This window comes from Lipophrys pholis (assembly GCF_963383615.2).
Source record: "Lipophrys pholis genome assembly, chromosome: 14".
In the NCBI taxonomy this organism is placed as follows: domain Eukaryota; kingdom Metazoa; phylum Chordata; class Actinopteri; order Blenniiformes; family Blenniidae; genus Lipophrys; species Lipophrys pholis.
Window position 1 is genome coordinate 21,622,457 of NC_137633.1, and position 22,323 is coordinate 21,644,779.

General features: G+C 43.8%; 1 protein-coding gene across 3 annotated transcripts in view; it reads left to right on the forward strand.

Moving 5' to 3' along the window:
* Positions 1–19,023, forward strand: part of LOC308120023 (G patch domain-containing protein 2-like) — a 41,365-nt gene extending 22,342 nt beyond the window's left edge. The window contains exons 9-11 of one of the 3 annotated variants that reach the window (XR_013936011.1): positions 4,586–4,665; positions 14,657–15,228; positions 17,769–19,023. Coding sequence is in view for 2 of the 3 variants with exons in the window: in XM_080480384.1 (XP_080336510.1) it covers positions 4,586–4,787 (202 nt within the window). In the remaining variant the exon portion in view is untranslated. Of the gene's footprint in view, positions 1–4,585; positions 6,031–14,656; positions 16,742–17,768 lie in introns of those variants that run through there. The other 2 variants (XM_080480385.1, XM_080480384.1) reach the window with 2 other exon arrangements.
* The last annotated feature ends 3,300 nt before the right edge of the window (positions 19,024–22,323 follow it).

A 22,323-nucleotide genomic window follows, 5' to 3' on the forward strand; every position in this document is an offset into this window, starting at 1 on the left:
AGGATCAACACTGCAGCTCTGAGGATGGGTGGTCAATGTGCCTGTTCTGATGAAGAATTATTATATTCATAATAAACAAACTAAAATACAAAGTTACTGGCAGACTGACTATAAACTGAACATACCCGACGCAGCTTGGCCCGCTGGCCTTTCTGAGGCTTCTCGGCCTCCTCGCGAAGCAGTTTATGGCTTCCTCTTTCCCTGCAGTTCTTCAGTTCTTCATGCATGTCGTGCTGCTCTTTATCAAGAGAGCTGATTTTCAGTTGGTGGTTGTTGAGAGTTTTCAGACGCTTTGTTGCAACTCCCATCACATTTGTCGGTTTATTGTGGGAGCGCCACAAATATACTGTAAAACACAAGTAAATGTTGTTGTGGTCTTCAATCTCCCTCTCATTTCATTTACATCCAAAATTACATGGTTGTACTGGAAATACTTATGACTTCATAAAATGTACTTACATTCAAAGTCTGGAACACTTCATGAAGAATTTTCCCCTCTTCGGTTTCCGTTTCCAGACGCTGTGGTGGTAACGTCAAGTGTTGTCACTATAATCTGCAGCAAATATGTTTAATAAAATATTGACAATTTTTCACAGAAAATCGGCAACGCACTCATAGTAATTACACACTGATAATGAGCTTTTGATAATTCCCTTTCATGTGTCATGTAAGTTCACCAAATGTACTTTTTTCCATTCAACTCACAGTATTGATGTAAAGAAATAATGTGTAGAAGAATTATTTAGTACGGCCGTGGTGCCGGGGTGGTACAGGAGCAGCGTTTCAGAAGCCCCCCCCCCCCCACCCCCCGTTTCCAGAGATGAAGTTTGAGCGTTTTCAAAAAGTTACATTTTCAGTGGCCTTCTTGTCGTGTAAACGGACTTCTAAAACACAGCGAAGGTTTCGCGTTTTCACTTTCACTTTTCGCGTTGTCGTGTGAACTGGGCCTTAGATTTACAAAGATAGCTTTAAAAGCTTTTCGGACTGTGTCAGGACATTTCAGCACCTGGAGAAAACACAGAAATGCAAAGCGAGAACATGCAGACTCCATACAGGAAGTCCTCCTCTATCAATCATTCAATCAAACTTTATTTATAAAGTACTTTTCCGTGCAACGTCACTAAAGGAAGTGATCCACCATCATTCAGCTTTGCACTATGTACCAAATTTACATTTTGTTCAACAGGAAATGTCCACACTAACTGGGTTGTTCATTATTTAAAGGCCTGCCACTGTCACCGTCTCACTCCTGGCTCTTCAGAATAACTTCTTTTATTAATTTGTCTTCATTATTTTACATTAAAGCCCCTCCTCCTCCTCCTCCTCCTCCTCCTCCTCCTCATTGAAAATATCCCTCCTTTGGCTTTCTTTACAAATCTCCCTCTGTGAACAAGTGACTTTTGTTTTTGCTTTCAAACACCCTTGAGAGAAAAGTGTTTTCTCTGTCGGCGGCGTGCGAGCATTAATCTTTTATTGTTGCAGTGATATTGCATTAATAAAAGCTGTCATCTCTTGTTTGATGCCGGCTGACGGAGACAGTGGCATATTTGATACTAAGTGATAAAGACTGCGTACAGTGGCGCGCTGTTCACCCAGGATGCTCGGTGGGATTTGGCTGTAAACGCTCGGGGGCCGGCGGCCGCCTTAAAATGCACAACGGCCTCCCAGCTGAGCCGCTTTTATCTATTGACTTATTTATTTCTAAATGACACTCGCGCTGTGAGATAAATCATAGTCTTACGCCACCCCCTTCCCCGTTTTCATTTTAATTGTGAGATCACGGTGTCAGCAGTTAGTATATTGGTGTGAGTGGCCTATTGATTATTGATTTGGAGCTATTGATTATGTTCCCTGGAGACCCTAATCCTTTCTGATTCATTTGAATACCTCTATTAATCTTGAGATCCTGCTCACACCTGAAGCACCATGTACTCTAATGAAAATAGATGGGCGCTTTGTAGCCACAGCTTCTCCCTCCTCTTTTGATTTATTCTTTTTAATTGATATATTTGCTTTTGGATGTGGGCGCCAAAATTACAATTGACCCCGTGTCAGTGCTGTTTCACTCGGCACCCCGAGGGACCGCATTGAATTTAAAAGTGTCTCATATGACCTGAGAAATCCATCCTGGACACTTTTGTTTTGTTTTTTTCTCCAGTGTCCTTGTGTCTTTGATGGAATGCAGTTCTTCTCGGTCTCATCGCCTCTAAGTAAATCTTTATTCTCTCAGTGAATTTAAGCACAAACTGGTCGACATCTGTCAGGCTGTTCGAACGGATGAAGTAACAGATGCTGAATAATAACAGTTTTTACAGCGAGCCCTGTAGCAGGCTTGGAAAAAAAAAAAAGCCTGTGGTTTATGCTCTGAGATGAATGGTGGTGTTTTTCTCTGGTTAATGAGCCAACTGATGGTGTTCTCAGGTTTGATTAGCATTGCACTGAGTGGCTCAGTGGGCTCCTGACGGCCCCCCGAGTGCGTCGGCCCCCCGCGGGCAGAGCGGGGCCCCGAGCCGTCTCGGCCGCGCTGCAATCAGCGAAGAGATGGAGGGATGGACCGCCACACATTAACACCAAACGCATCAGGGTTTTACTTTTAATACCACGGGCGTGCCTCGTGAAATAATGCGACGTTTAAACGCGGATCGATTTTGGAATTAAAAAGTTAGTTTGCAAAGATTTACTGTGGGGAGTTCAATGCCTGAGCTCTTTATCAGGGGCGCAAATGGCTGGTTATGTGCTGTCCGACAGAGGTACGATTGAGGGATCGATAGGCGCGTGATTTACTAACTGGAGTACAGGTAATCAATAAGTATAAAAGTAAATGAAATATGCATTACGGGGATTTTATTAGAGAGGGGTAGCAGGGAGAGAATAACGGTCAGGCCATTTATTTTTATATCTATTGATTATACAACATAGAGACTTCGCTCAAAGCGTGCCCCGCGCGCCTCTCGACACCCAGCGCCTGCACGCCCGTCGCGTGATTTATGGGTGTGGAGGTCACGGACCACGCCGCCTGTTAAAAGGCTGGCCTGAGGGGGCCGCGCTGCAGCATGTGTCTGTTCGGGCTGCGAGCTTTATGTAGCCTGCAGTCCAAGATGAGTTAACAAGGAGCTCGTCTCCGCTGCTTGGCCGTCTGTCACGGCTTCACTCTTACAGCTTTATTGGCGTTTTCAACAGGGGCCTCGTGTCTAAACCCCTTTTAGGGATGCAGCGTGGGCTTCATATAGCTTTCAGAACGAGCGCTCGGCACGTTTTTGGATAAAAGAGTTGATCATACGAACCTCCATAAGACGAAGGAGCAGAAAGTGTCAACTTTGTATATAATGAAGCGCCTCATCACGTCTTCATGTTTTGTGAAAAATGTATGTACTGCAGATGATGCATGGAGATAAAATGCAGGATCATAATATATGTTTCAAGTGCGTCAGCTGCAGAGACCAAACTCCCGTTTACGCGACATTTTCAAGTGAAAAACAGAAAACTTGTGTTTTCGGTGTCCGTTTCAACGAAGACGGTTCTCAGAGCTGCTGGAAACGCAACTTTTTGAAAATGACTCTTGCAAGGTGGAATTTTTTTCCCTGGAAATGTGGCAAAAATGCTACTACTGTGCATCCACACCACGGCCATGATAGATGGTTCTTCTGCACATGCTCAGTAGATAGACAATGACAACTGCGTTTTCTTCAGAGTGTCCTGACTCCCAGTCCATACTCGCCTGGGACTTGCTAGTTTTATAGTTGACAGTCGCTGTAATAACAATCCAACTTGATCGTCTGTCAGTATGAATGTCCTTGTTCTCCCACTGTTAATGTTTATCGCGTATTGTTCTCTGCCAGCATGTGTGTGTGTGTGTGTGTGTGTCAGCTCATTACAAAAACAACTAGCAACACCCACCAACATGAAATCTACATTATCTTCAGTGTTTCTGCCGTTTCCACGTAAACAGACATCAATTTTGCAAATGCTGCAGTGTAAACGGGAAACTTTTTTGAAAACATAAATGTAGCCGACGGTGTCGTGGTTCGCGCTCTCACCTCGCGGTCTGAGCCGGGCTTTCTGTGTGGAGTCTGCATGTTCTCTCTTTGCAGCACAGTTCAGTTTTTAAATCTGACGGTGCTTCACGCTACACTGACTTCCTGCTCTGGGCTCTCGGTCCCGCCCCCCCCTGTACTCAAACACACAACCGTCACACGAGCTGAACCCAACCCCCTGGTGCTGGAGCAGACCTTGACCTTCACTCTAACTCTCACCAGTCAGAGCTATTAAGCTCGCGGAGGAGCTTTTCCTATTTCCGGGTTCCTGACATGTGACACGCGGGAGATGTGGAGCAGGTGTAGTTTGTTTATGTGCGGTCTGCAGTGACTCAGGCACAGCTTCTCCTCTGTGGTGAAAATATGCATTAATGAAGAAAAATTAATAAAGCACTCTGAGGGAACACGTAAACTGCTGAGTTTGCGAATGTGCAGAGGTTGCGTTTATCGACTTTTGTGAAATGACTGAATTTCTACATGTTTGTGTGGGCGAGGTGCTGCATCAACTCTGTGAGTAATGCACTTTTCTGTTCTTTGTTTATGTCCTACAGGCAGACTAATGTCACTTCAGGTCTGCTGTGCACGGGAGAGATGAGGAAGAGCCGGGAAGCTCCATTTGTCACCACTTCAGGTAACACAATCGACACGTTCACATATCCACTTTTGCGGCTCCGTGTCCAACACACGGCGATGGAAACGCGGCGGAAATACTTGGTACTTTATGCTGTTAGCGTCGCTATAGTTGGTCCATAATTCACAAGGATCTCTGATCATGTCAGCGAGCTGCAGGTTCATCACGACGTTAAGCCACAACTCTGTTCAATAAAGTTGTTCTGCAGCTTTTTAACCCTTTGATGCAAGAAATGGTTTTCATTATTCAGCTTTCCAGCCATTCCTTAATCAACGTTCCGTTTTACATTTTTAATCATAATATATCCTTTTATTTTTTTCTCCTATTGCTTATTAAATTTACATTTTTGAACACTACTTCCTTCTAATATGCAACATGGGTCAAACTTGACTTACTGAGTTTCTTCATGTAGTGTTTCTATGCTTTATCTTTGAAATTCATTTATTATATCACTGGACTGTTTAGTTTTTTTTTGCATATTTTGCAGTTCTCTTCTGTTTTAAAAATCGGTGCGTCAGCATTTGACTCACTGGTGTCACACAACTGCTAAGTTTACATTAAAAGTGTAAGCAGCGGGAGATGAAATGGCAGCGCTTCAGGATGAAGAGAAAGATGAATGGGTCAAAAGAAAAAAAAAAAGAGTTTACCAAGAGGAAATGGCTTCATCAGAGTAATGGACAACATTAGGGCTGAATGCATTTTTTTGTTGTGGAAAAACGGGTGAATTAAAGTTTGAAACTGTTGTGTTGCTCTTCCAGGCCGCCGTATTCATGATATTTGCAACTAAAGTAGAGTAACACAGTCAAGAGGAAAGATAAAATCAGGCACTAATAGCACAAATCATAAGTTAAAAGATTACAGTGTTTTTCTTAAGTTCATCTTAAATATAGTCTCATTAATGTTCAAGATTTATTCAGATAACAACTTGTTTTTAACTCACTGAGACAAAGGCTTGAACATGAAATGGTATTTTTGGTGATTCCACTTGAATTTACCATCATCACTTCATATTTAAATTGTCTAAAACTCACCAGAAGTTTACAATGTTCCCTGGGGTTTATCTTAACCCTTTAATTTCCTGCTCACTTGTTTGCAAGAGAAACCCTTGTGTCACTTGAGTTTGTTAGGAACTTCACTCAACCTCACTGAACCATAAAATCTGACCAGTTGGTGTGTTGGACACGTTTTCTTCTTTTTAATTAACATTACCGTTAATCGTCTGAAACAGCAAACATTTGCTTTGGAGCGTATTAAATAAAGTGGCTGTTAATCTTTTGAGTCTCCAAGTTTTCTGCATACAGAGAGACTGAATGTAACTAAAATGTTGATTTTAAAATAAAAACCCGTGAAGGTGCATGGAGGAAGAAAAAAAATCCCAACTATTTTATTTTTATGTGCCTTTCAGGACACCCAGATTCACCGTACGTAATGAACCACTTTTTGTGGTGTAAATATTGTTTTCTGAGCAGCGTGCTGGATTAACTCCAGGGAGAGTAGCGGTACTTGTTGCAGCGAATGGAGATAAAAATAAATACAGATAAAAATACTAAGTCACACAAGTTGCTAAAAATCTTTCATCATGTGAAAAATGTGATAAAATGCCATTTTCTATAGACATTTTGCATAATGCTTATAAAAATGTTGATGTTGATTGTTAATGGTTCTGCATGAGTGTTTACACGCAAACTACCGTTTAGCTAAACGCACCATATTGTGCAATATGACGATGAATTCTGTTCTAAATATCTGGGTGTTTAGTGAAATAAATGTTTTCTCCTTTCATTTGGACTTTTCTTTGGATTAAAAGAAAAAAACAAAACAAGTATTGAGTGGTTGACCGAGACAAAAGTTTCCATCCACATGTAGGCGCGTTGTTGTATGTGGAGCGTTTTGCGAGGCGCGATGTGGAGGCCGTCCTATTGGAGGAGGAAAGTGAGCAGCGCCGTGTGTTCAGACCATTGGAGCTGCCTCTTTTCATTACACTGATGGCTCGGGGCCTTGTGTCTTTCCCGGATTGAAATCTGAATTGGTTTGTCCACCTTCTCTTCTGCGTCCCGTCTCTCTGCTCCACTCCTGCAGCTGCTGTTTGTCATTTAAATAACGAATGCTGGTACTTCCCTGATTTAGTGAGGGGTGCAGGCCTCTGATGTATATTAATATTGCTGCACCGGCGCACTGTACCGGGGGTCCATCATTCATTTGGATAAAAGAGGAGGAATTTAAAAACAGCCACTGCTTTACTTGGATACGGATTGCATCCATTTATTGCACTGAGTGATGGAACGGCCGGCGACTCCGTCCTTCACCTCCACGGCACTGAACCACTTCCCATAAAAGTAAAAAAAAAAAGGATTCACCCCGTGGCCCCGGAGGACCCCTCATATTCGCCGGGCGGAACGAGGGGCATCCCTCAGTTTGTCAACAGGCCACTGCAGGAGCTGCGAGAACTCAGGATAAAAAAATGTTTTTTTCACGTAATTTTTTGCAAAGAACACAATTTCTGATCGCTAAACAGCTGACTTTAATTCAAATGTACTTTTTTGTGTATGACATGTCAGACGAGAGTCCCTGGTTGGCACATCCCCCCCTCAGCTCTGCTCAGTGTGTTTTCCTGCGTCGGGAGTCTAGTGCCCCTTGTCCGCCATGATTTATCATGCATCCCATGTTGTCCAATGTCAGTTTCTGCAGCTGCAACTGCGCCGTATAAATCTTTACTTTGGCAGGCTGCTGCACCATGTCTCTCCTCAGCAATCTCGGCGGCGTCACAAGACGCACATTCACCCTGACAAGCTCTCACGCCGCGCGTGTAAAAATTTTGGTTTGCCGCCACTCCGACCGCGGAATCAGATTCAGTGATTTACTGAGCGGGAGTTGCTTCCTGGTAAACATCTTGTTTGCATGAAGAGATTGTTTACCGCGCTTGACGGAGAGAGAGAGGGAGAGAGAGAGCGAGCGAGAGCGCAGCGCTCGCATTGCTCTTAGTGAACACGACAGCTGAGTCTTGGCGTTAGCCAGAGGAAGTGGATTGTTGTATGTGTTAGTGGTTGATTTGAAACTCTGTAATCAGGAGTGAAAATGGTCTGCAGCTGAAGGTATCCTCCGGGGCTCCGCGGGGAATTACCCAGCCTGGTACCCAGCTGTTGCTTTGTCTTCTTTCCTCACCCTTTTAGCACCTCCGCGGCAGTGCTGGAGCTAGTTGTGAAGAAAAGAGAGAGGAGAAAAAAAAAGAAGAAACAACAACTTATCAGGCCAGGTATCTGTTTGGATTAGGTGACCGCTCCATTTCTCAGCCTTAAATTGACCATTTTCTACTTTTCTCACCACCATCAATCCAGATGTCCAACTCCTCCAACAGGTACTGACTTCAGACTGAACAAAGGACGACGTCTTTATGTTTTAAAGAAGAAATATTAGGAAAGTACAGATGGCTATGTGTACACTGTTCTTCTGGAGCTCATCCGCTGCAGAGTGCGATGATGGTTTGACACAACATTTGCACTTTCCAAATAGTTTGTTGCACATTTCTGTTAGGGACGAGTGTTTTATTTTGCACCTTTATCGTAGTCGTCCGTGCACAATATACTAAATGCAGAAAAACTGGAGTGAATTGCGATAAATCGTGTTTTCAATGCACAATGCAATTTAAATACATTAAATCATTGATTCACCAAAATTGTACAATTAACTAATGAAAGAGTTCAGCGTTATTTGGAAGAACAAATCTCAAGGACAACGACTTTAGTATCATCCACATAAGTGTTTGTATTCATAGTAAATCCTATCGTTATCACTTTACCCAAAAACTTAGCGCATATTGCATGTTCACTGATCGCAGCCTGAGTTTCTTTAATTTCCTTATTCCTGTTGGTTCTTTTCTATTTCATGTTCAACCTCAGACCAAAACACCTGTATCAGTAAAGTTATGCCAGTAAGTCAGAATTGGCTGTTATCTTGTCATTAACATCAGAAACAAGAATATCCGTCGTTGCCTAGTTCTATAAAGAACATCATTATGGCCCTCTAATACTGTTAAGATAAGTAGTTTTGACTTGCAACTTAGCGAGTGTCAAAGTAGTGTTACTGCTCACAGTCTCCCGTAATGCCCTCTATGGTTGTGTCTTTAAAGAAGCTGTTGAATTTAAGTAATGACACTTTTATACAGCAGGTGGCAGTAGTGAGTCACTGCACTCGATTTTGAATTTCTCACTTGTCCGTTTGTTTGATTTTCACTTAGTGATTACCAGGAGCTCCAGCCTCTGCTGTGTTTACTCTTCAACAAGTTTCAATCACAAGGCCAAAGTCCCAAAATCACAAAGTTTAGATCATGTGAAATTGTTTTGAAGTTTAATTAACTGCTGTTTTTGGTTTGTCCGCTTGGGGTCGCACGGTTCCAGTAAAAGTGGAGTTCAGAATTAAAAGCTGAGCCGCAGATGCAGCAATGCTCATAGGAGTGAGCTCAGTGACACATAATCGCTCGCGAAACAGCATTGGAATCAAAACTATACAATGGAAGACATTTTTGTAAAAAAAATGAACATTTCAGAATCATGTTTTCTGTAAATAAGCAGAATTTTGCAGAACATTTTTGCAAGGATTTTTTAAGATGCGTATTATTTCTTCAGGGAATTGTTTACATTTTGTAAAAGATAAACAACAGAAGTGCCTTTTTGTTATTTTAGAAGTTGTAATGTTCTAATTTTGCTGGTCGAGTTCGTCACATCGGATTCTCTAGACGATAAGATGCACCTGAGGTTAAGTTGTTTGTTTCCTGAAGAGGGAGGAAGAACATGAAAGCTGCTCTCCTATACGTCTCCTCTACCTTTGTAGATGTAACGGAACCATTTGTTCCAGAACCTTCTAAGAATTTGTTCCTCAGCTTTCAGCACACGATTCTTTGGTTTCTCCATTTCAATAACAAATCTTTAGTCGACCTTAGTTTCTCACTCACTCTGAACTCTTCCTGCTGCTCTGTTTTTAGTTTATGATGCACATTTTAATATTAAAATTTTTTAATTCTGCTGTTTGGCTTTTTTCTTTTGACCTTTACGGTCACCAGTCAAATATGGTAATAATGTTGGGGTTTCTTTTGGTGATCATGAAGCAGGATTCTGTTGTCATACAGTGACATCTAGTGGTCCTAGATGGTATTTAGAAGTGTAATTTGATATATAATTTGCGGCTTCTTATAAGTCACATGACCAACACAACTGAAAAAAGTACAATTTATAATTCAGAAAATACAGTAGATCTAAGTAGATTGAATTGTTATGTGGCCCTGAGTTTGACTTACATGTTGGAATAATAGGGTGGAGTTATTTATTTATTTATTTATTTATTTATTTATTTATTATCTATCTATCTATCTATCTATATATATATATATATATATATAATATATTATTATTATTATTATTATTATTTATTTTTTTGCTTCTTTTTAAAAAAAAATTGAACTAAACCTTTAAAGGTACGAGCCTGAACTCAGCCTGTTTTAGTTCATGTTTAGCTGGATAACTTGTTTTAGGCCTCATTTTCAGATGAAAACCCAAAACTCAGAGTCACTGAAAATGTAACTTTTTGAAAACAGTCTGACTCCATCAGTGTGTAAGTGGAGTAAAATGCAACTTTTTGGAAATGTGCAGATGACGTTAACACTGCTACCATCACAGTTTTATCATCGTAAATAGTTGCACATGCTCAGTAGCTGGACAGAGTGTCATGACTCCCAGTCCACATTCTCCTGGGACTTGATAGTTCTATAGTTTATAATCACCGTAATAACAATCCAACTTGGCCGTCTGTCTATGAATCTACCGTTGTTAATGTTTCTAACGTATTTTTCTCTGCGTGCACGTGGGTGTGGTTTTATTACAAAAACAAGTAGCAGCACCCGCGAGTGGCCCAACATGAAAGCTACGTTGTTTTCAGTGTTTCTACTGTTGCCGTGTAAATGCGAAACTTTTCTGAAACCATGCGTCTTCACTGGGAGCGTTGTCATGTAAACGGGGCCTCTGACGGGTCAAGTGTTGTGCGAGATCGTCATGTAGTCACTAACAGGCGGGTGCCCATGTGGCGGCCGGCGGGCCCCGCGCTGGGCTCTCAGCCTCGCTCCCCTCCGTCGCCGTGTGTCTCCTTGCCCAAGCAAGACGGCTGCGTGACAGATCACCTGCGTCGGAGGCCCGCCGTGTTCCTGCCCGGCGGTCCGGCCCCCTCTCATTAATGCCCAGGCTGGTGCGAGGGCCGTATGGCAGCACAAGACAAATAACGCTACCACTCAGCCATCACTTCTGCTGACAGAAATGCAGCCCACCGCACTATTTCGCCCTCTCCGGCTCCACTCCACACCCTGCTCTTGTCCTTCAAACCCCCCTCCTCCTCCTCCTCTTCCTCCTCCTCCTCCTCCTCCTCAACCCGTCTCCTCCATTTCCACCTGCACCTGCCTGCTCTGCTCCTCCGAACTTTCAATGCAGGTTTTTTTTTTTTTTTTTCGGAAACCCACCCGGCAGTGTAACCGCTCTAATCGTTCTCTGTTTCCTCTTTATGCAGGCAGATTTGTTTTGAGTCCGTCAGGTACCTTCGACTCGCTTGTGTGCAAACCTTCTCAGCAGGCGGTCTATTTTTTTCAGTTGTGAAGAGTAGTGTGCGTGTGCGTGTGTGTGTGTCTGTGTGTGTGTGTGTGTGTGTGCGTGTAGGAAGGAGGGCGAGCAGGAGAGAGAGAGAAACACAAAGGGTAATCATTAAAGAGCTATTCAGCCCTGTTCATTTAAGTGTGGGAATCAGCAGGCCCATTACTGTCAATGTGTAATTAGCTGATTAATAAACAGGGGGAAGGGGAGTGCTCCAGGAAGGCCTGTAATGATTGTTTTTAGAGAGCATCACATGAGAGCTTATTAAGATGGTAAGACGCTTCCATTCAACTTCCCATTATCACCGCCATAAACGTACCAAGTGTACGCAGGAAAACCTTTGCACTGCCATGTCTTTGTTGACCTTGATGTTAAATCAGGTGAGTGTTTATATTCCTTTACAGAGGAATTCAATTACTCATTATTTAAGAATTATATCGTGCCTAAGTAATGCATGAAAATGATTTATAAGCTATGGATTTGAGATCAAACCGACATAAAAGTGATTCGACATTATATTTACCCCTCCTTGCTTTCAGACGTGTCTGACTGGAGGGACGTGACATTGAACTTGTTTCTCATGGTTAAACTCTTTAAGTGGTCTTTTTTAACTGTATGTTTTCATGCACTAATGCATAAATAGTCAAGTTTTTCATACGTGCACTGTAGACTTGGCCTTTTTTTATACTTTACTTCCTAACTAGGAATCAAACCTGGATCCTCACACGTGAGGTTAAATCTAAACCCAGAATGGGATCTGAAGGGACCGTTAAGGCCCCAACATACTCCCATAAGAACAAGATGGAAGTTCGGCTGCTGCCGTCAACCAGCTGGCGAAAAGATTTTGTTCGGCAGGACAGTTCATACTCAGAGAAGGACCTGGGCGAACTCGCAGGCCACGCCCCCTCACAACAAGCCACGCCTTCTCACCGCAGCCAGACGTCTGTCCGCTTATTTCTCGTTTCAAAAGTTTTCAGGAATACATTTTGCTGAACTATTTCAGTAATAAAAGAGAAGGTTTGTTTCCGAGCCGCGACGTTGCGTTCAGGGGCATCACGTAAACTCCGAGCCGTGCTACGTGCTCTGGAGCGTCGGGGCTCACACAGTAGCGAGGCTACATGCTAAACATGACTAAAATATGAGTGATATAGTCATTAGCAAGCTGGAACGTGTGTACACGGCACACAGCTCTGTCGCGGAATGCTGAACAATGCTAAACAAGACAAATCTGACCAGCCACACAAGAGTCTGCGAACCACACTGCAGAACTTCGACAACATACTTCAGCCCGGACAGTTGGCGAAGCCCAACTAAATTTAATGTTGCAGAAGGAGCTGGGCGAAGAAAATGACGCCATTTGTTTGGCAAGACCCTGGAGTTTTTGTGAAAATATAGACATGTTGATCCCATATGCTCTAAGCAACAATAAAGAAAAACTTCAAATTTATTTCAGCACTATTTCATTTTTTTAGCTGCACGTGGTCCCTGAACTAAGATGTGTTTCACTCCTCTGATCTGAGATCACACACAATTAAACTTTGTATTTTCATTTATATAGCACTTTTAAAGTGAAGTGAACTAAGTAATTTGACAGAAAAACTGCAGTGATCCGTCTCTGTGAGAGAAGAAATTTAGTTAAAAAAACTTTTTTTTTAACCAATGATATATGAACAAATCAAAGAACTACTCAAGAATAATGAATGATCACATTTAATAAGTGCAACTGGTAATTTAAAGATTGAAGGCGTGTCAACCATAATCTAAATAAAAAAAGGGAACAGCACGAGGTAAAAACTGAGTTAAAAAATTGTATTAATTAACAAACCCTAATATAACGTCATATACTTTAACTTTTGCTCCTAAATAAGTTTTATCCTTCATACTTGCACTTTTACTAACGCCTGTAGTCGAGTGCTTTAATGTTTATTTAACAAAGGCTTGATTAAAGCACACATTTTACAGCAGAATTGAGTGCAAATGTAATAAAGACAAATTACATTTATGAATACAAAGCAAGGGTTCAGCTGTTTATATAAAAGTGTATCTGACTTTTTACAGTAAAATCTTACAACCCTACATTCCTACAGTCCATCATTCTGTCAACAGTTACTAAAGTACGATAGATCGGTCTGAGTTTAGAGTTAATTGGCGGAGATTAATTATCAATAAATGAGAGCACATTTCAGTTTATACATAAATAAAATATTAACGCGGTTTCTTTACCTCGGTGCATTTCGATGTGAGCAGAAACAATATGTAAGAAACATAAACACATGGATCAGTCATACAAGACAATACCAAATGAAGCAGTAAGTAAAATAAAGAATTTCCTGTTTCTGTATGAATGAAAAATATGTAGAAACCTCAGAAATATTCATCAGTTCTTTTAAAAACAACCTTTTTTGACCTTGATGCAGGATATGAGTTTGTATCTGCTGCACACACACACACACACACACACACACACACACACACACACACACACACACACACACACACACACACACACACACACACACACACACACACGCCCTGCTGCTTCGTCGTATTTGTCAAAGATGAAAACCTCTGAATTTTGATGGAGCCCTTTATGTTTAACCCAAGTGTTTTGGTCGAACCTCAGCAACGGTTAGTCATCATTCCCTCAAGAAATATTAATCAATTATCTTGCCCGCCGGATCAGTTTGGGGGAGAAGTCATCTGGAAAGAGGCACAAGCAGATATCAGGAGAACGAGCAACAGCACATGCCAGTGAATGCTGTAATGCCTAATCCTTTGAGACAGCCCAGAGCCACAATGTCACTTCTAGTTCCCTCGTCCTCTGCTGTTCCACTGCCTGCCCAGCCTCTTGTGTGACCGCCACTAACTTTTGTTTTTGGTGGGGTGGTGGTGGGGGTGGGGGTGGGGGTTTATTTATCAAAGTGAAGTAGGAAAAGCAGGAAAGCATGTTATTTGTTTCAGAGTTCTCTGTCTTCTGTGAAAATTGCTTCTCTTTCCCTCACGAAAGCCTTAAAGGTGAGCGAGATCCGGAGAGGAGAGGATGGTTGAACAGGAAGGTGGTCAGTGAGATGTGAAGTGTGATGAATTGAGTGGAAAACATGCAGCTTCTTGCACTGTGTAACCAGAACGGGGGTGGAGGGGGGGGGGTTAAGCCATAGGAGCTGCACAGATTGGCCTTTTAATAACCATGTCCTCAAGTCATATGGGGCTAAATTGGATTTGGCTCACATGACTAAAACCTCATTAATATTTAACTTATTAGCAGAGAATTGCTTCAAAGTTTTATTTTAATATACCTTAAGCGCGGGCTGACCTGTGAGTTGTGGTCTGAATTGTAATTTTTCTTTTTCTCCCTTACCGTGCAGCGTTCAACCCGTTTCACGTGGATCAGCAGAGAGGAGACGCACACGGAGCTGCTAATGCCTCCAACCAGGAGCCGGCGGGACCAAATCCAGCCGGTTCACAGGCCTAGAAGTTTGTCTTCACCCGGCAGCGGGGGTGGGGGGGATGCCAGGACCCCTGAACGAGGCCCGACACGTCTTTCAGACTGTGACGAAAGGAAAGCTGCTGTGCCGTTAAATGAACAGGCCCACTGCACAAAGTTTACGCAGAAGAAGAAGAAGAAGAAGGAGGGAAAAAAATAAAAAATACAAAGCACATCATTACTCTTCAAATCAGCATGTTACTGCGAGATCCACTCCTTCCAGGTAGTATGTTAAGCATGACAAATGTTAATGCAATCAAGCCTTGTTAATCCCTCCACCGTCTCCTCGAGGAAGACGGCGGCTTCAAGAGGCTCTTGGTCTGACTCGAGACTTGGCAGCTCCCCCTGTTTCCACACGCAGTCTCGGGGCCACCTGCTACCACACAATCCAGCCATTATGCCCGCTCCGGTGGCGCGGGCGTTTGTCAGCAGGAACACAGGGACGGCGGTCAGGTGAGGCGAGACGGCGGCCGGGCCGGAGGGAGTCGGCTCCACTTCAGGGCGGCGGGCGGGCGGCGGGCGGGCGACGAGCGCGCAGCATCCGAGATGGCGGAGCATCACCGTGTTGAGCTACCACATGCTGCTGCAGGGTTCAGAGAGGCGACCGCCGGTGGAGCCTCACAAAGTACAGGCCTCCTATTAGCATGGATTTGAAAAGCTGCAGTCGCTACAAAGCTGCTCATTAGCACAACACAGAGGGCGCGTCGTCGCGCCTCTCAGAGGGCCGCCTCTGTTCTCTCCAGGTTAGCTCCTATATTCAAATTCCCCCCGAACGTATTTAAAGTTCAACGCCGGCTGTAAGTCTGTTTGAACGGGCAGAAAGTGGACGGACGCCAGCAGAGAGGAGGTGGAGGAGAGAGGCGCGAAGAGTCCTCCCCTGTATTTTCACCTACCCTTGGGGTGTACATTTCCCCGGCTCCCTCAGCATCAGATGCATTAAAAGATCAATGGCGGCGTACAGTGAGATCAAACACAGCCGCTCTGACCGAGCTGGTAAACAAGCAGATTCTTTTAGACAAATGTATACAGGATGAGACTCTCACAGGGTTTGAACCACATCGCACAACCCCGGCAGCAAATATGGTTTTTAATATTCTAAGATATTATTTCTTGTGATCCATAGACAATAAAAAAAAAAAGCACGTAACCCTTTGAGCTCCATCATATCAGTTAATTTGATTATAATCTGCAACTTTAACTGTTACACGTCCGGTTTGTCACTACTTGAATGCTCATCCCACCACTTAATGGAGAACCCGTTCACACCTGGCGTTAACATGTGTTTCTGGTGATCCCATCTCATGTGGCAAACCCTAAAGACAAGTGTGAACAGGCACCAGAGTGCTTTCACTCAATGCGGTTCCCCAGGTGGTCAGGGACGCATCTTGACCACCTGGGCTTTGTGGTGAGAACAACACGCGTCGCAGATGCCTTCCTGAAATGCCCGCTACATGTGATCTGATGACCCGAAACACATGACTGCCTGGTGTAAACAGGCTTAAAGATCTGCAGAATGATGCTGCTAGAAAATATATTTACCATTCAAATGTTGACTTGAATGACGTTAGATAAGAAAAAAAAAACGTAAATCCAGAATAATCAAAGCCCGAAAAGCAGCAGATCTGCGCTTTAATGCAGAAAGACAAGGTGTCTTTTTAGTGAAATGAGCCACATGATCACCGGCTACATAACGCTCGTCTCCTCAAGACACTTTTGAGGCCGTATTCAGTGGAAGACTTGCGTTTGATAGAATGGGATTTGCCAATTAACGTGAGTTATATGTCTGCAATAATCCGTCTGAGGGAGCTTTATGTGATCATGTTGGAGAGGGATGACATTTATAAATGCTGTGTGTGCACCCCCAGTCAAAATGGATGCCTCACACAAGACATCCTGCCACAGGAATCAGTCAAAGTGTTGAGGCAGAGTGCCCTCCCCACCCCCAACCCCCCCACCCACCACCCACCACCTCTATAACCACCACCTGCTTCCCCTCCTGCAGCCTCACCAGGAGGTTCAGTCGGCTGTCGGCTCTTCGCAGGCCGGGATGCCGCATGTGTGTGTGTGTGTGTGTGTGTGTGTGTGTGTGTGTGTGTGTGTGTGTGTGTGTGTGTGTGTGTGTGTGTGTGTGTGTGTGTGTGTGTGTGTGTGTGTGTGTGTATACATATATATATAAAGATACCAAGCATTCAAGTTAAACAGTCATTAATGTTGAACTATAGAGATCAAAGCAAAATTGACCCGACTGACCCCCTGATCCCAAAGTGTTAATTCATATTATCACAAGACGAGTTCGTCCGTTACATCGTTCACTTAGTAAAAACAGACAATAATGCAAACAAAACCAAAATTCGTGTCGGCAAACTTTGTACAGTTTGTGCATCAGAAAGGCAAAAACGATTCACTTGAGATTTTGTCCTGTAAATGGGATCTTCGACTTTAAAGACAACCGTTTGCAGATTTTTACCCGAGTGTGGTTGTAATCATGATGACCTTTATAGTGAAAATATTTCAGCAGAAGGAGGAATGTTTAGACCTTTTGTGTGTGGGGGGGTTATCCTCCCATGACCCCTCAGCATATCGTACAGTGACGGGTTCTCCAGGACGTTTTTCTTGAACTTGCTGACGAGTATCGACTGCGTTGAGTTTTAATGGAGCGGCGTGCTGCTGCAGTTTGTGTCTCGGTGCCAGGGCATCGACAGCTTCAGGTACACTTCCATTAGCAGGAGGAGGGAAATCATTTAACTGCCACCGTGGTAATTAGCAGTCACTAAAACCATGTCTTAGCCAGACCTTATGCCCCAAAATGAATTTCCGATGGCGAGGAAACGCGGGGGATGGGGGAGGGTGGGGGTGGCATCCGTGCAACCAGTCAATTGTCCTGTTACAGTTAAGGAATCCGGCAGGCTAGTACCACTCATATTTCATCCCAGGTAAAGATTACCTGTCACACCCATGGGAGATGTATTGATCTGTTTTCCTTTTTCCGCCAGCAATCACCTGACAAAGGCACCTAGGAGGCGAGTGAATGAGTGATGCCTGGCCCGGCCGCCTCGCCGCGGCGGCTGCTAGTGTCCACTGATGGGTGGAGAGGTGATGAGGAAGAGTGCAGATAATGCAGTCATAAACTCTGTTTGAACCTCCTCTGTATGCATGCGGGGTGCCCCCCCCCCCCCCCCCCCCCCCCCCCTCCTTTGAGCCGCGGGGGTCGCAGGTCACCGGGGGAATTAGCTTCTTTTTTCTTTTTTTTTTGCGCCTCCTTTCTTGTCGGCGGCATTTGTTCCGGCGGCGTAGCGTGCGCTGATGACAGACACACATGCAAACGAGCCTCTCTGGTTTTCTGCTGACAAACGCATGTTGCGAGTCACCGAAGTTCAACTCACTTTGGATTTCAAAAGGCGATTCGGCGCCATGCGGCCTCGCGTGGACTCCTGTTGTCCTGCGACGGCCGCGAAACGAAAAACACATTTTCCATTGTTTCCTTGGCAGCTACGTATGTTTATATATTTGCCTTGTTCGGTGGAATGTCAGAGTTGATATTATCCATGAAGCCATGCATTCAAAGTGATTGCACTGTATAATACGTGTGGTATTTATGATGTGATAATTATACACCCATTAGTTGAGGATTTACGTCCGAGGACATTTTAAATTCAATTCCATGATAGATAGTGCCGTAGATATGTGTCTCTAATTTTTTACTATCATATTTTTTAATTTCATTTACAGGGATTTAAACATATCTCGCTGATATCAGGGTTCCAAGGCAGCTATCCACATTCGATATGTAATACAAACAGCATCTTATCTCCTCGGCTGTTATCTTTGTGTTTAATAGCAGCGGAGGCATGCCTAATTGCTTTGCAAATGATCTTAAAGAGGATTTACTCCGCCCTCAGAACGCCTGCACGTCACCAGACGTTACAATGGTAGAATTCAGTCGAACCCGCAGTGCAGCTTCCATGCAGTAGCTCTCATTACACTTCTGCCAAAACACATTTAAAGAAATAAGCTCAACGTGCACTGAGGTCAAGTTAGAGATAAACCTCTGTTTAGCAAGTTGTAGAAGTTGTTGTAGTTTCACTCGGATCATTTTTCAGATTTTGGAACGTCTTACCTTCGTGTCATTCGTGATGTTTTATTCATTTCTCCATGATAGGAACCTTAAGAGGAAGAAATGCAGTATTCATTCAATTCCAGTGTCAGATGTGTGTGCAATAAACACGTTTTGGTGATCAAGCTTGTGTGAAAGGTTTGTGTGGTCTCACATTTGTTCACATTATTTCCGAATCTATCAAACAAGGTTGTAGAAATTGAAATAAAAACTCTATAAAACAGGCCAGATTACTGAAGGTGTAGCATAGTTACGTACATCACAATAGTAGTTACGTCAAAAAAAGGGAAAGTTTTGAAGAATAAATATTCAGGTACATAGCGAGCACAAGTGGTTTGTGTAGTTTACAGTTGAAAAGTTTTCCTATTCAATACGTAGTTGTGACGGAGGAGAGAGAGCACGTGAATAAAATGTAATGGTAAAATGAATACGGTCTCCCTGCAGTCTAAACCTAAAGCAGCTTAACTTGAAAGTGGTCCGGGATGACTTGAGTTGCCTGAACTTAAAGTCCGTGTCCCTTCACATGACCATGGGACTCGGAGCCACTGACGGTGCACGTTTTAGAGAACGGCTCCCAAGGTGGAGCTTTTCGAAAGTGAAAACGGGAGAAAAGGCAATTATTATTTATTTGATTTGCTCCGTCGTGTCACGACTCCCAGTCCATATTCTCCTGGCACTTGGTGGTCGCCGTAATAACAATCCAATTTTCTTTATCTATCCAAACAAATGTCCATTTGCTACCAATGTTAATGTTTATAGCGTTTTGTTCTTTGCGCACATCTGTGTGTGGTTTCATTACAAAAACAACGGCACCCACAAACCACGTCGTTTTCAACATTTCTGCCTTTTCCATGTAGAGAGACAATCGTTTTAAACTTGTAAACGTGAAACTTTTCTTTAACCAAAACACAAAAATGAGTGTTTTTCACTTGAAACCTTGTGTAAACGGCCTCGACGCTAAAGTCTTAATCCTGTTTTTAATTTATTGTTGATCAAAGTTGCGTGAGATGTTTGTAAACTACCTTCTATTCCACTTAGATCAACTAAAGGAACCTCCAGTGAGCATCGCCCTGAGTGTTTATTGACGTATGACGGTTTTAAAAAGGTTTGTATGGCAAGATTCTTTTTTTTTTAAATTGAGTATATTACATTTTCCTGGAAGAGAAACTAATATAAGGAAGATGTTTTTAATATTGTTTCTTCCAATCAGGTGTCAAAGGTCAGTCGTGGTTAAATACCTCATGTGTACATTTTTCGTGCTGATGTGTCATTTTGTATGGTTTCATATCACGCCCTCCATCACAATCCTGTCTCTGTGCTTTACCAGAGTGGAGAAGACTTTCCCCCCCCTCTGGCAGTGACATAGTCCGGCCAATTTGATGCCGGTCCTGTTGAATACAAATGTTAGTGTGGCTGACGGAGGAAATACTCCATCGGCCGCTTGAGATTATCAGCCGATCCCCCGCTGTTAATCTTCCAGCTGAATGCTGAAGAGCGCGGTAGTCACTTTGCCACGTGTTGAGAGTGGAAGGCAATTCTCCTCGCTCACCGGTGGTCCACGGTTACAAATCACATCATCAGCTGTCTGAGCACCCACAGCCACCTCTTCTCCACCCAGATTGATGGTGAAATGGAGGAAAAATCAATGGCTTCCCCCCGTCAGAAGGAGCCAGCTCTGTCATGTTTGGGAGTTTGATGTTCCCCTCGCTTACTTTCTTCCCACTATGGGAAATTGAAAGCTCAGTCGGAACGAACTGACACACACGGAGTCTCTCAAGTCGATATAATGACTGATTTCAATCTGTCGCTTTACCCGCGAGGGGTCGGGCCCGCCTTTTAAAAACACTCCTAAACCGCCGGCGAAGATTACAGTGATCAGGTTGAGTTGGTTGAGTTTCTAGTAAATGACGGTTAGTCTTCAAACTGACTCGGGTGTAGGTGACCCTGTGAGTAACAGCAGTCAGTTTCCTTCCTGCGCCCCCCACACCCACCCACCCAAACCGCCCCCCACCATCACTTCACCCTTATCATCGCCGTGACACACCGCGACTGTGCGGGCCGGGTTTCCATTCGCTGCCTCCTGTGAAATGAGCAGGCGTCGCCCAGCTTCTTCACTCCGACACAGATTCCCCCTCTAATGGGAAATTCAAATATCACATATCAGCTGAATGCAATATTCACTTAGCCAGAGATAACACTCTGCCTGATGTGTCTCGTGTATCCGTCTCCGACACCAGATCCCGCCGCGTATAAATTCAGTGTGCAGCCTCGCTCGCTGGCTGGCTCGCTGCTTTATTGGTGCACGTGTTGGTCCTCTTGTATCCCCGCGTGTATTTGAGGGGGAGCAGATTCCCGGGCATCTGTGCTTGTCCTGCCGCCGCTCTCGTGTCTCGGCGCCGGCGCCATCTCTTTTCATTTCTGCTGGCATTCTAATCAGAGCGTTATGAGCTCCAGCGGGTGAAGTACGCAGAAAGTTGTGTTTCCTGACAGCCAATAAAAACCTTATAATCTCCCTGATTCAAGCGGCCCATTTAAAAAAAAAAAACCTAACTAGTGCTATCAGTCAGACCGCCCCCTTCCCCTTTTTCTTTAATGCCTTTTTTTTTATTTAATATATAGCCCATGAAAAATGAGAGACTCCCGCTTTGCCGTGTAGATATTTTGTTGCTGATGATGCGAGACGAATTTCCATCACAGCTTTGTTTCCAGCGGGTGAGCGGATAATCTTTTACAGCGCGGGGAGGGAGGGCGCCGCTCCCATCAATCTCCAGGGCTTATAGCTGCTGCATGGTTACGTTACCTGTCTGAAACGCCTGGACGGCACCACGACGGCGGCCCCCTGCGGGTCAGAGGTCACCGAGAGACGTGGGGGGGGCCCCGCAGGAGCTGCCTCCAAACATATGATTCCCCGGAGGGGCACGTCCAGTACAGGTACTCAGGTTTATCCTTTCAGATACACAACTGCTCAGGAATGTCACCAAACTGCTTGGAATCACAATAAAAATGTAAAAAAGAACCTCTCTTATAACAAACGGTGCTTCTGATTTCAGAATACAGTAAAGAGAAAGTACTGCTGATAAAAAAACAAAACAAATGAAACGTAACAAGAGAACGCTCCACAACAGGAAACACCGAAGCAGGTGGCTGGAAAGAGGAAGCTTTTCAAACTAAAACCCACAATAAGAAAAACCATGAACTCACTTCAACAGAACATAAAGTCTTAGAAGAAGATGCCGGCTGTCTTCTTGTACAAAGTTTGCTTGAAGATGCTGTTGAGTACATTTGGAATTTTTTATATTATTTATCGTGCAACATCCATCCCTTCATCCATCCATCTATCCATCCATACCTCCAATCACTACGACAAGATTAGATCTTTAATTTTCAGATGTGGAGCAGTGGTTAGCGCTCTCGCCTCACAGTGAGAAAGTTGT